This window comes from Falco punctatus (genome assembly GCF_963210335.1).
Source record: "Falco punctatus genome assembly, chromosome: 4".
In the NCBI taxonomy this organism is placed as follows: Eukaryota; Metazoa; Chordata; class Aves; order Falconiformes; family Falconidae; genus Falco; species Falco punctatus.
In genome coordinates this window covers 31,393,353-31,406,118 of record NC_137583.1, presented here as the reverse complement: position 1 = coordinate 31,406,118, position 12,766 = coordinate 31,393,353, and the positions used below count along the sequence as shown (strand labels likewise).

At 46.0% G+C, this 12,766-nt stretch overlaps 1 protein-coding gene across 1 annotated transcript in view; it reads right to left on the bottom strand.

Annotated features, from left to right (window-relative positions):
* The window catches only part of LOC308061875 (uncharacterized protein), a 94,257-nt gene that overhangs the window by 18,361 nt on the left and 63,130 nt on the right, over positions 1–12,766 (bottom strand). Inside the window, exon 3 of the mRNA XM_080382493.1 lies at positions 4,464–4,669. Coding sequence (XP_080238619.1) covers positions 4,464–4,669 — 206 coding nt within the window. The remainder of the gene's footprint in view (positions 1–4,463; positions 4,670–12,766) is intronic.

The following is a 12,766-nucleotide window of genomic DNA, read 5'->3' as shown; positions in this document are numbered from 1 at the left end:
CAAATCTAGATGTCTTTTAGAGGCCAGAGCAAGAGCTGAGCAAGCCATATGTGATGTCCCAGGTGCAGGTGGGAAGCACATATGGATATATGATCCCCTTGGAGGTATTTTAGAGCTCAGGCTAGATCTCATCTGGTGTGATGCGGGTAACTAGGGAAAGGTTTGGGCTTTCCTTAATTTTTCTTGTTTAAAAACACTGCTTCCTTTATATTGTGTTTACAGTTATCATAGTTCAAGAAGTGCTAAACTTGGTGTTGACATATCTTCATCCGTGGGGAGATGCAGTGGGGCCCTGCAAGACACAGAGGTCCCGGGTGAGTCTCCATTAAAGAGAAGCTCTAAACCAGAAAACAGGATGATCACAGATGGCAGAACAAGAAACCTGTCCCCACCGGTAACAAAGACCAGAAGGTCCCCGGCCAGCATCCGAGCTCACATAAAGCTGGTGAGTCTCACCCTGGGATAACGACCATGCCTGCTTGCCGCAGGGCTGGATCTGACCCAAAAGAAATAAAACCTCAAGCACAATTGAACTCTTAGGAAACATCCTCAGCAAAACAGTGAGATGAATGTTGTGTGCAAGTTAGCAAGACTGGGAGGAGCTTGGAAAGAGATAGTGGCTAAAGTGGATGAGTATATTCTTTGGTGGAAATTCTCCCAGGTGCTGGGCACGGCCACTAGCTGACATCTTAACCTACTGGTCAGAGACAAGCCAAAGTGTCTTCTCCAAATGTCCCCAAATCCTAATGGCCCTGAGCATCACACACAGCTGGGGATCTACACTTTGGCTCAGTGATTCAAAACCAAATCTCAGGCTAAAATAACCCACTGGGTCTCTGTCACGGTATTCAAAACCCAACCAGCATCCACACCCTGGTTTTGCCATCTAACCACAACAGCCAAATTCCCATCACCGATAGAAAGCTTTGGCAGATGGCAAAAATGACAAACCATATTCAGGAAAATACGGGGCTGCTGGCAGCGGGCACGGGCTTGCGAGTGCCTTTCAGTCTCTGCACACAAGAGGCAAAACAAGCGAGCAGAGGCAGGAGCAGGAGTGCTCAGAGGTAAGCCCCAAGCATGTGGCTTTGTACCGGCTGCCAAGATGGGTCATGCTCCCCCCTACAATCTGCCTGAGGCCTGGCCACCTCCTGCTGCCTTGTCCCCACAGGGCAGGGACGCTGCTCACAACACCATCCCACCCGGACCGGGTGCTGTTACTGCTGCTCTGTGACAGGCCATACCATTTATTATTATTATTTTTTTAAAATTAAAATCCTCCTGAGCTTTATTAAATAGGGATGCTGATAGGTAATTAAATCGCAACTTAATTAAATCTGTCTGCTCAATCCAACCGCGGCACGTTGGCTACTCTGCAATCCCTGTGAGAGGTGCTGTCGGTGGAGAACGGCAACGCGAATTAAAGAGCATCGTGCCCGGCACTGCCACCTCCCCGCCAAGCACAGCTGGGAATGGCACCAATGGGCTTCTCCACCCATACAGCAACTCATAGCAATAGGGGGAGCTGGGGACACCCCACAGGGGACCTGACCTGACTTCATACGAACTTTTCAGGTAGGGACTGGCTCCCTCCAGCGTGGCAGGATCAAACCAAGGCACTGGAGGCAGGTTGAGGAGGTTTATGACTAGCTGCTTTGACGTAACATGATAGTGTTGGGGATGAAATGGTGAGCAGGTAGGGAAGGACTTCTCTTTTCACTGGTCTGCGGCGCCTCTGTGGAGTGAAGGCCACAGTGATGTCTGGGATTGTAGAAAGCTTGCAAGGATGGGAATTTCAATGGGAGAAGGGCTCTGGCTGGGGCACATTTCCCTGGGCTGGTTTCTCCCTCTGCACTTTAAGATGGAGCAAAGGTGCTGTAGGACGCTGCCCACACTGACATTGAGCCTGATGGGTGCTTGGTCCTGGAGTCAGAGGGGGGAAAATTCCTATGGAGGAGGTTCCTGTAGTCCCCTGCTCTTTCTGGTGGGCTTTGCAGATACTAGCCCGTGCTGGTGAGCACCAGCCCACGGCCTTGGCTCTCCTGCCCAGAGTTTGCTGCCTTCCTGTCCCTCTGGCTCAGCTGCTCTGAACAAGGGACCGAAGGCAGTGACATGGAAAAATAACCAGGCAGTCTTGCTAAATCATCAGTCTGCTTGTCCCAAGGAAAACAGATCTTGGAAAGGATTCTCCTTTTTTCTTTTCCCCCTTTTTCATTTTCAACAGAGGTTCACCTTGCTGCCTTTCTCAAACCTCAGATGCTGTGGTTGCCTTTTCCCAGCCCTGGCAGGCAGCAGCAAGGACCTAGCATCCTCAGGGACAGATGCTCTTTCTCTCCACACCATGGGCTCTCCTTTGAGGAGACACCACATCACCTAACAGCAGCCCCAGGTCTCCACTTTCTCATGCGGTCTCTTTTTTTAACATTGCAAGTGGGAACAGGAGAAACCTTCCTCTCCCCTCCACATTGCACCCACTGGCTGTCCCTCATCACAGGACAAGACGGGAGACAGCACATGGCCCAGGAGGTCCTTCCCCTTTGGACGAAGCATCTTCTATTCAGTAAACAAATGCTAGAGAGATGCATCTTTGCAGCAAAGCCCCTGAAAGCAGACATCTCTCCTTATTCAAACCAGAGACTAACCAGGTAGGGGACCCTGCTGGATACCAATGCTAGGACATGGGTTCTGTCATCAGCTGCCTAGTACCAGGTGTCATTTATTTATTTTCTAAAAAGTTTCAGCTCCTGGAGGCAATACACTGAAGGAAGTATTTTTGTGGAGAAGAAAGCAGGAGGTGGCCCTCCTTTGCCAGACGTGGCCCTGTGCCCACCTCAGATGATCCCTTTTATGCCACACTGGTGGTCATTCCTTCACCCTGCCTGCAGGTAAAACAGCCGCTACTGCAAGCAGTGCTTTTTTCCTGTCCTGCAGCTATGGCCTCTTCACAGTCCCAGCAAAACCCTTGAGCTCTCCTCTGGCCATGGAGCCCCACAGTGTAGGCACTGTGCTTTTGAGGGAGGTCTTACAACCACTGGGGTTCCCCCAACCTTGCAGCTTGGGATCCAGTTATTTGAGCACCCTCCAGGTACCCCTGCAATCCCCTAGGAGGTGAAAGAAGAAAACCTCAACCCCCCCAAAAAAAACCCCTGAAGGGTAGCAGCATCTAATGAAAGGCAAAACCCCAAAGAGATGGACAAGAGATCGACAAGTTACGTGGAGCCTATTCAAGGGCGACTTTCACGCAGTAATTTGGGGAGATCAAATTCCTAATCTGCTTCCACCCTAAAGACGGAGGAGTGAAAGTCCTAGTGGGATTAATGTTTAATGCTTGAGTTGGCAGGTGATGCTCTGCATTGGGATGCTTGGTTTCCCTGCTCTGCAGCTGAAAGAGGCTGGTACATGAGCTCAACCAGCATCCAACCCGGATATTGGGGATGACCCTACTCTCAGACAAAGGTCAAGGAGGGGTTACCAAGTTCAGGATTCCCCACATCATTACAAAGTGTTGTGCGCTGGGGCTGCAATAACAGATGAGTCGCCTTGTCTGTATCTGCTGGGGCGTGTGAAACTTCAAACCTCTTAATTATTTTAGAGCCACTGAGGTGAGCTGCTGGAACACAGCACCGGGGAGGGCAGTCGAGAGAAAAGGCAGCTCATTCCCACTGCTGGGTTTGCATTTCTGCTCCCGGTGAGGACACGTGGCAGGGAACCGCTCTGCTGGAAGCCCATACATGGCAGCCTCAGCTCCTGTGCTCCCCACCAGGAAGCGACAGGGATGGAAGGAGAGATGGGTCAGCTGCAGAGGGGAACACAGCCTGGGAGATTAGAAAAGACCTTAACAAAGATAAAGACACAGGCAGACGCCAGGACGCACAGACAAGCAGTTATAAACCCTGACTAACTCTCTGAAACAAAAGTCATGTTAACAGTGCCACCTGTGGAGAAGGCTTGATTTTTCTTCTCCTCTACTACCAGAAGACTTTCTCCATTGCGAGTACACCACCTTAATTTTGAGGATCTCCTTTGAAGGCCAGACAATGGCACAGAGATTAACCGGGACAGGAGCATCTATGACTAGGACATGCTTTTTGCTCTCAGAACGGAGGGGAGAAAAATGAGTTGTTGATGTCTGGGGCTTCTTAAAGCATGGTGCAACAGCATCTTAGCAGGCACTTGCAAATGTACTGCTTGTGCTTACTCTTGAAAGAGGTCAGTTGTGAGTGAAATGATGCAACCATGGGTGGTCACTCATGTTTAGTCTAGAGCTCTTCCATTGCACACCTGCCTCCTTCACATCTAAGTTTCCCAAAGCTCTCTGAAAGTGACCACTGCTGGTTTTTTGGGTTTCCCTAGACAGTTCTGTAAAAGCCACCCAGGCTTCCAGGCATCCACAGAATATAGCCAGGTTTCCAAAAATATTTTACATAGGTTCCCAAATCCTTGACTCTGGGGCAACTACTCACCTTCAAGTAACGAATGGCCAGCAGGTTCTCAGTAGTTTTATTAGCAGCTACAGATGACCTGATTTTAGCTTCTCCAGGAAAGCAATGGGAAGTACCAGAAAATCTGCTCTGAACAGGTGTCCTACTGTGCACTGAAGCTCTGGGAGATACTGATGATGAACCTTCTTCAATCTCTTGAGAGTAGATGTGTGAAGAATAGCTCAGACCTGTAAGTGGCAAGACAGAGAGGTTAATTAATAGGTAGTAGATATCTGCTGGACTTCACAGCCAAAGGCTTCTTGAAAACAGAGTGCCCAAGCCATACTTTTGGAATAAGAAAGTGTTCTGATCTGTATCTAAGTGTCACCATTATCCTATTACATTAGGGCAAATCTATTAAATCCTGACCTAGGAGACTGGACAATTAGGGTTTAGGTCCAGAAAATAATCTACATTCTGCAGTGCAGCCCTTCTTTTCCCTGACAGATTGTTTTGAGTTCTTTCATGTGTCCCAGGTGGTGCTGGGACATGTCAGACCACAGGGCAGCTTGAAGTTATGGGACAAACCGTAGGCAATTTGGCAGGAGAACATTAAAAACCAAGAGGAGGAAACTATAAATTCAGAGTGTAACCACCATAAAGTATTCTCTTAATTCCCACCCAACCTCTTAAAAGCACAGATAGCTCTTTTCCCTGCCCACAGGATGCCTTTCCCTCCCTGTAGGGTGCCGTATTATGGCTCGGACAACAGAACACCATGGGAACAGTGACCCTGATGTATTTCACATGTGTTGCAAGACCTGGTGCAGGCTCTGCCCTTTCACACGCTGGGCATCTCTTCTGTGCAATATCAAAAGTTTGGCATCTCATAGCCTTGTTTCATTTTTCTGTCTGATGAACAGCTTAATCTCATCCCTCTTCTTCCCTTCTCACTGGCAAAGACCATCTGCCTTTATAGGTGGGAATGAACCATAACCCTGAGTCCTCAATTGGCCATAACTCCCATGGCAATATCCAAGATCATTTACGAGGCTCCTTTCTGGGAAAACAACACAGACGAGCCATCAAAACCTTTCCTTATCTCCTTCTTGTGTCCACCGAGGGTGACAAACCCTGGAGAAGCGGTGTGTAAGGCTGAGATCTGCTTTCTAGTAAGTCAAGACTGGCAAAGTGTCCTAACTTTCCTCTACTACAAGTAGTTCATGGAATTGCTACATTTCTGTGTTCCTTCCTCTTAACAAGAACTGAATTTCTTGCACCTAAAAAGTGCTGAAGTGCCTAAATCATATTTTCAAGAGTCATAAGCATTTATGAACCCAAATGTCATAGGTTTTCCTTCCAAACTGTTACCCTAACAATGCCCTTTTCTCCCAGCTAGACCAGACTCTTCTCATTTGCACTTTCTTTCCATTAACTCCTTTTCTGGTTATCTTTTAACCAAAGATCATTGCCCAGTTCTCATTCTTGGTCATGCTTTAAGGGCCAGCATTTGCTCTATGAGGAGGAACAGGAAACACTCAGACCTCATCCCCATTTAACTGGTCGCTGCCCTGTCCCTTGCTGAACCAAACCAGTGCTCTCTTGTCTTGCAGGCGCATCTGCCTGCTCCTGCGACCGTGGGATCAAGTGCACATCAAGCAATGATGTATTTCTTGTGAACTTCAGAGTGTAAAAAAAAAGGGGGGGTTGTGAGGGAAATTGCTCATGGAAATATGTTTCTAGTTTTGCTTCAAAAAGAAATTATGAGTGGTAACTTAAAAATGACAAAAAAGAAACTGCAGTGGAATTCATTTTAAAAAGGTCATTTTTAAGGGAAATGTGAAAGATTTTTGCCAGAAAACACTCCACTGATCTGGCCATCTTAACTCACTTACTGAATACTACTGGTGAGCCTCCCATTTCTGCTTCACAGCCTATTTATCTCTACTGCTACTCTTAAAGGCAAGCACCTCTGATGAGGATTTTTTTCTAGTGTAAAGGTTGTGAGAGTGGAAAAGTCACATTCAAATTTTTCTTGTAAATACGTAGGTGTTTTAAACCTACTCATATAAGCTGAGGGCAAGTTTCCTTATATCAAATATTAGCTAACACTACTGAGTTACACAGGGAACGTTACACAGGGAGCACTGGAAGAATGAGAAAAGTCAAGGGAGAGCAAACTGAAGGGGACTTTTTGAAAGCCAGAAACATCTGGAGCCAAACACAAAAAAGCAGAAAGATACCAGTGCAAGGAAAAGAGAGCACAATGTGAGAAATGGCAATGTGAAATCAGAAAGGGGACTTGGCAGACTAAGGGGAGGGTAAAGACAGAGGGGAAGAGAGTGAGAGCAAATGGATAGAGTAGCCAGAAACAAGAAAACTAGTAATTCTGATCTTTGCTATCTTTGGCGACCATCAAACAACTTGCTTTCTACAGAGCTATTGTTGAATGTGGACATGTTGCAGAAGACGGTAAGAAAAAATAGTATGTCTGAGTACCACCAGTAAAGTCATGGAGTGGCAGATGAATGTTCTTCACCTAGGGGCTGCTAGATCTTGAGGTCCTGAAGCATGTCAGGACCTCATGTCTTCCTTTAGCTGTTGTTACCTGCTGCCATCGATGATTTTGGTGTTGCTGAGCCTCTGAGCCAGCTGTCAGCAGCAGGGACTGCCATGCATGTAGAGCACAACATCTCACAAACCTTGAAAAAATGTGCGGCCTTGCTCCTTCTCCAACACGGATCCCAAGGGAAACAGCCAAAAGGAGTTCCGGAAGGTCAAAATGCAATTAAAACCAATGAGATTTTCTGCTACTTAATGACTGCAAATGAAAGAGGGTCTGCCTCTGGGGTCATGCCTCACCCAGCCATGCTGACCACCCCAGACTCTCTCCTCCATGTCCTGTCCTTCCCTGTTGCACCTCATGTGGCCCTTCTCATTCGTAACATCAGTCCCTCTGATGTCCTGGTCCAGCAACTGGGGTACAATTAGGTAAATGTGTAAGTTTGGAGGGGAGGGGATTTACACCTCCTGTTGCCCTTGCAATGAATTACCAGGGCTGTTAATGGGCTGGTGCCCCAGTGCCTCGTAAATCGTGCGACTGAGGCCGCGCGGTGACGGGTGGCTTTGATCTGGACACGCTGCCCTGCCATGAACAGGAAAAGGAAGAGGTGATTTTTCATGGGTTACTACTCACTCCAGCCTCCAAGTTTTCCACTCTGCTGAAACTTTGACAGTGCCTAATAATCCATCAGTGAGGCTTTCCTTGCTCTGCTTCCACTCCATTACCACCTTCATGTTCCCATTTAGCTTCTTTCACACGGACCCTGGAAAGGTTGACCGTCTCCCACCCTTCCAGAGCCGTTTGGAGGATGGGAGCAAGGGCTAGGGTCACTCCACATGTTTCCTCTGAGGAGAGGAGTCAAAAAGTGGATGCTGAGATGAAGGGAAAGCGCTAGCTCAAGTCTACAAAACTGGGAAGAGACTTTCCAATGGGATCTAATACCCCATTACCTGTAATCATAAAGGCACAGCCTTCAAATCCTGGACTAGGCAGATTTTTCACTGGGTGCCATTTTCCCAACCCTTAACAAGGACCTTCACACCAGTAGCTCTTTGGACAGGGATTGCCTTTTCCCCTTGTATAGCAACAAATGCAATTGCAGTGTGGTCTGTCCCCTTTGCTCATGGTGTCAGGCTGTCTTTGTGCTGCCAGGAGGAAAGGGCACCATAAGGGTTGGCCCCATGGGCTCCTCTGAGAGCTGCATGGACAGAATCAGGAGGCTTCCTATCTCCAGGAGCTCCACCATCTGCACCTCTCCACTCCTAAGCAGCAGTACCCTGCAGCCCTGGATGTCCCCTGTTCCCTGGAGAAAGCCCTCCACTCTTCTTGGGTCTTGCCACGTTAGGGATGCCCTTAACTTCAATTAAAAAAACACCCAACCTGCCCTCCCAGAAACCCACTTCACAGCAGAAATATTGGAATCTAGGTGGGAAACAACACAGGGGAAAAAAAGCATCGCTCATTCACTGAGTGATTGCGGATGTGTCTCTAAATCCACATGCCTAATGGGGAGCAGTAAGGCTCACACCTATGGGAGAGGGACCACCCGGGATGTCAAAGCGATTGGTGTTGATGAAACCTTGAAGTGCCTCAGAAGAAAATCAAATAAGAGGCCAAGATATCACTTGAGATGAGAGAATTCTTACGGTCTCTTAGGGTCCATTTGAGATGCTTTAGAGTATCCACCATGCTGGAAGAACATGTTCTATAGGTCTCTTGTTACATCTTCCAGCCATGCCAGATATCTTTGATACTTTAGGATGTATCAAGTAGTACAATACATTTGGGTACTTCAGCAGAGTCTTCTGTCACCACATTTTTTCACCAAGGGCTGCTGCTTAGATTTATTTTCCATGCCCATCATTCCTCTTGACTGGTCCATCCTTGTATCTCCTATATATTAGACCAATACTTTGCATGTGTTCAATTTTGCACATTCTGCCTTTCGAATGGAACCAAATCCTTGGAACTGCACTCTTTTCTTCGACTAATGAATTCTCTGAGAGGGGTAAAAACCACCTCAGTAATAAATCCAGACTGTGAAGGCTTGATGTATCTGTTTTTCTGTTCGCCTCCAATGCTGCTAGACAGAATTAGCCCTCACCTAATACAGAGTGCAGACTTGATACAACCTTGTTTAGCACAATTGGTTTGAATCCATTATATTGACAATATCAATTTGTGTAATTCCTGCATTAGGATTTTGTACTAAACTGTATTTGAAAGGAGCTGTTGACCTTGATTAGCTCTTTAATTGTGGTTAAAATCCAAAGTAATTCAGATACCAGCCTTGACCGTGGAAGGAAAGGGCCATGCCATGTGACAGTGCAGTCAATAACTGCCCCGTTCCCCACGGACACAGGTCCAGTGTTTGATAGGCTCTGGGTCTCACCACTGCCTTAGTGCATCCATTTGCCTTCGCTTTGCCTGTACCCTCAGAGCTTCACCTCACGGGGTGTATTGTAGGAGCAGGCACTTGAGGTACAGTCTCCTGGACACATTCCAGCTGAGGTATGCTTCTGGCTTGCCACCTCCGCTTTTGCATGCAGGTGGCGTTTTTTTCTTTGGTTTCCATCCTAAGCAGAGATGTAACGGTGCTGAGAACTACCTAAGGGCTGCTCAGAAAGGGTGAGGAAGGAGCCTCTCTACAAAGCTAAACTTCAGCTGCAGATGTTGCCTTGCTCTGTGGTCCCTCAGCAGCAGAAAGAAAAGAAGAGCGTTATTAGAGCACATTAAGATGCCCACATCTGCCTGTTGGTACCCAGATATCTGCAGGAGATGGGTAATAGTGTCATGGGCACCCTGGAGAAGGGATGGACAGGCTTGCTGGTGTTTCCGCAGGCACTAAGCTCTTACCAAAACTCAACAGGAGCTGGGTGCCTAATTCTCCCAGGTGTGCAGGAAAAGATCAGCTGTGTGCCTTGAGGTCTGCACTGGTGCAAATGTTCTGGGTGAAAAAGACCAGGCAGGAGAAAGGCCATTTCCAGGACTCCCATGTGCTGAAGGAGAAAATGCAGAAAATTCCAGGGATGAAGCCTGGAGGGGGGGAAACCCTTTTAAGTCAATAAGGAATTCTGCCAGAAAACAGCAGAAGGAGCAGTTCAGCAGGAATTACAGAGAAGAAAAAAAATCTGGCAAGAGATACAGCCTGAAAGATGGAGCACTTCATTTTGGGCAAACTGAACGTTTCAATTAAAAATGACAGAGCTGCGATCCTTTAAGAGCAGTCAGATTTTAATAAATTTTTCATGATGGAAGCAGTCTGTATCCTGAAGACCTGACAAACTCTCTGCTCTTTGGAGATCATGTGTTCTCCTGGATCTATGTCTTCCTGGCATCAGATGGGACTGCCAGCCACGGATCAAAGGGAGAAAGCACAAAAAGGGCCGCCAGGCATCTTGTGCTACATATGTGTGCAGAATATAATGTGTGGAGCGGAGACGGATGCCTAGTGCTACAGCAGGGAAGGAGAGGGTTCATGGGAAAGAAGAGTAAACCAACAGTGGAGAAGAGGACACAGAGATGAAAGAACAGGCTGTAAAGAAAACTAATATCAAGGAGAAGAGTTTATGAAAGACAAGAGTAGAGCAGAGGAAGTGGAGACAGGGAGGGAGGGAGAGGGGGAGGGAGAAACATACCCTCTGTGCCTGGGAAAAAGACAATAAAAGCTGCGGACTCCTGTCACGCAGGACAAGCCCAGCACTATTTACTGTTTGCTCATTTAACCTGGTTAATTTTTAATAATGTTGAAATTTTCATTTTAATAATTTAGGTAAATTATTTATTAAACCACAGGATAAAGGAATCATAGCAATTATGAATTGACAGTGTTACCTGAGGCTCATGAAAAGGTAAGGGGTTTTGCAAAGTCCTTGTTATTGGATAAACATTAAATTAGTAACAACTTCACATCCAATTCAAATTACCTTCTTCCAAGTCTAAGATTGTTCTGTCTCGGTCTCTCCTGGGAAAGAGCCCTGTGGGCAAAGAGGGTTGTGGGGAGCCACCACCGTCCTGTGTGGGGCTGGGGACATTTCTCCTAGACGTCCCTAAGGCAGGGACGAGGAGCCTTTCCAGCGGAGGATGGCAACAAGGTGACATTCGCTGCTCTGATCATGTAGAAAAACCCAGTATGCTAATGAGAAAAGATGGCTGGGTGTTGGCTGCTATGACTATCAGAGTGCTGGTGGCTTTTCTGGTACAAAAAATGTCAACAGAAGCATGCTGCAATTTCCTATGTGTTGCTCCTTACTCTATTTTGGTGATGCAGACTCCCAGACCAGCTCACCGACCACAGGAACCAACTGTCTGATGCCAACTGCCTCATGAAGCGTTCCTGAGGAAATGCAGACCCAGTTCTAGAAGGTCCCAAGGATATTCTGGAGATGTTTATGTAGAAAACTACAGGCTGCCACTTGAGGAAAACAACCTGTATGGAGCAGAGGTGCTCTACAGAGAGACACAGCTCTTCATTTAAAGTAATTGTATCGGGATTGCAAAATCTAGCCTTAATATTTGAAAGGGTGAAACTGATGAACTTTAAAAACATCTAGGGAATGTAGCATCCAGATACTCTCTGGAAAAGCAAGAAGTTTTGCTTTAGAGTAGAAGTCTAAATGGAGGATGGCAAGAGATGGGACAGGGGAGAATAAGGACTGAATCTGGAACCTGGTGGCTTTGGTCAGTGAAGTGCTGCAGCGTTTGCTCAACTTTCAGCATCAATACAGACCCGCAGAATTCAAACCAGCCGTCTACAACTTAATAGCAATTCCAGGTTTTAAGTGTTGCAATGAATCAGAGCCAAGTTTGCATTTTCATATTTTCTGATGTTTAATTTTCAAGCATTTTGTTTTAATTACCAGTTTCCAATCATTTTTATGTTAGCTCTGAGTGCCTTTCCTACATTTTCTTCTCAATAATTAAAACTTTTTAATAACATTACTTTCAATCAAAGGATTTCAATTTATCTTCTAACTTAGTTCTATCCTAATAAGTTTTTTTTTTTTCCCTGGGAATTTCCTAACATCCAGTAAAGGAAATAAGCATTTCTAAAGAGTTATTTTTTCCCTTCTAACATATTGAGAGCTCAGCTGTCTTGAGAAACTTCTTTGGAAAAGCACCAAGACACATTCAGAGTCCTAAATATTTGTATACACGATGGCTCAGATACAAATTGGTTCTTCTTTCTTTTTGCTTTAAATAGCAATAGCCACTGACCAGCGTGTGAAACAAATTGATAAACAAACATGTCTCATAGACTTGAGAAAACACCCTCTGAGTTTGGAAATCTGCTCAATCACATTTTTGTATCATGCCCAACTGGTGAGAAAATACAACCTATTAACTGAGAAAATAATGTTAAACAAAGTATACAATAATGAACAAATGCTTGATCTAACTGTAAGGCTTGGCTGGTTTATAATGAAATAAAACAGCCTCATTATAACAAACCAAAACCAAGTGAAAATACAGTTCTTCAGAGTCTCTAAGCCTCACATGAATCTAAACTTGCCCATCTCCAGGGTTTATAAATTGCCAGAGTTTCTAAACTCTGGAGAGCTTAGCAAAGTCTCTCTGAGGGACGTGTGTACTTTGCAAATGAAGTCACAGAGAAACCTTAGAAACTCATAGGTAGAGAAGACATAGGAAATAAATATGAATCACTGAGATCTCACTAATATGCTAAAGCACTAGTCAGCATTGTGGACAGTCCATTATACCTGGATCAGCGTATTCCTGAGAATATCATATTAACTAAAAACAAACAAAATCACCAAAGCAC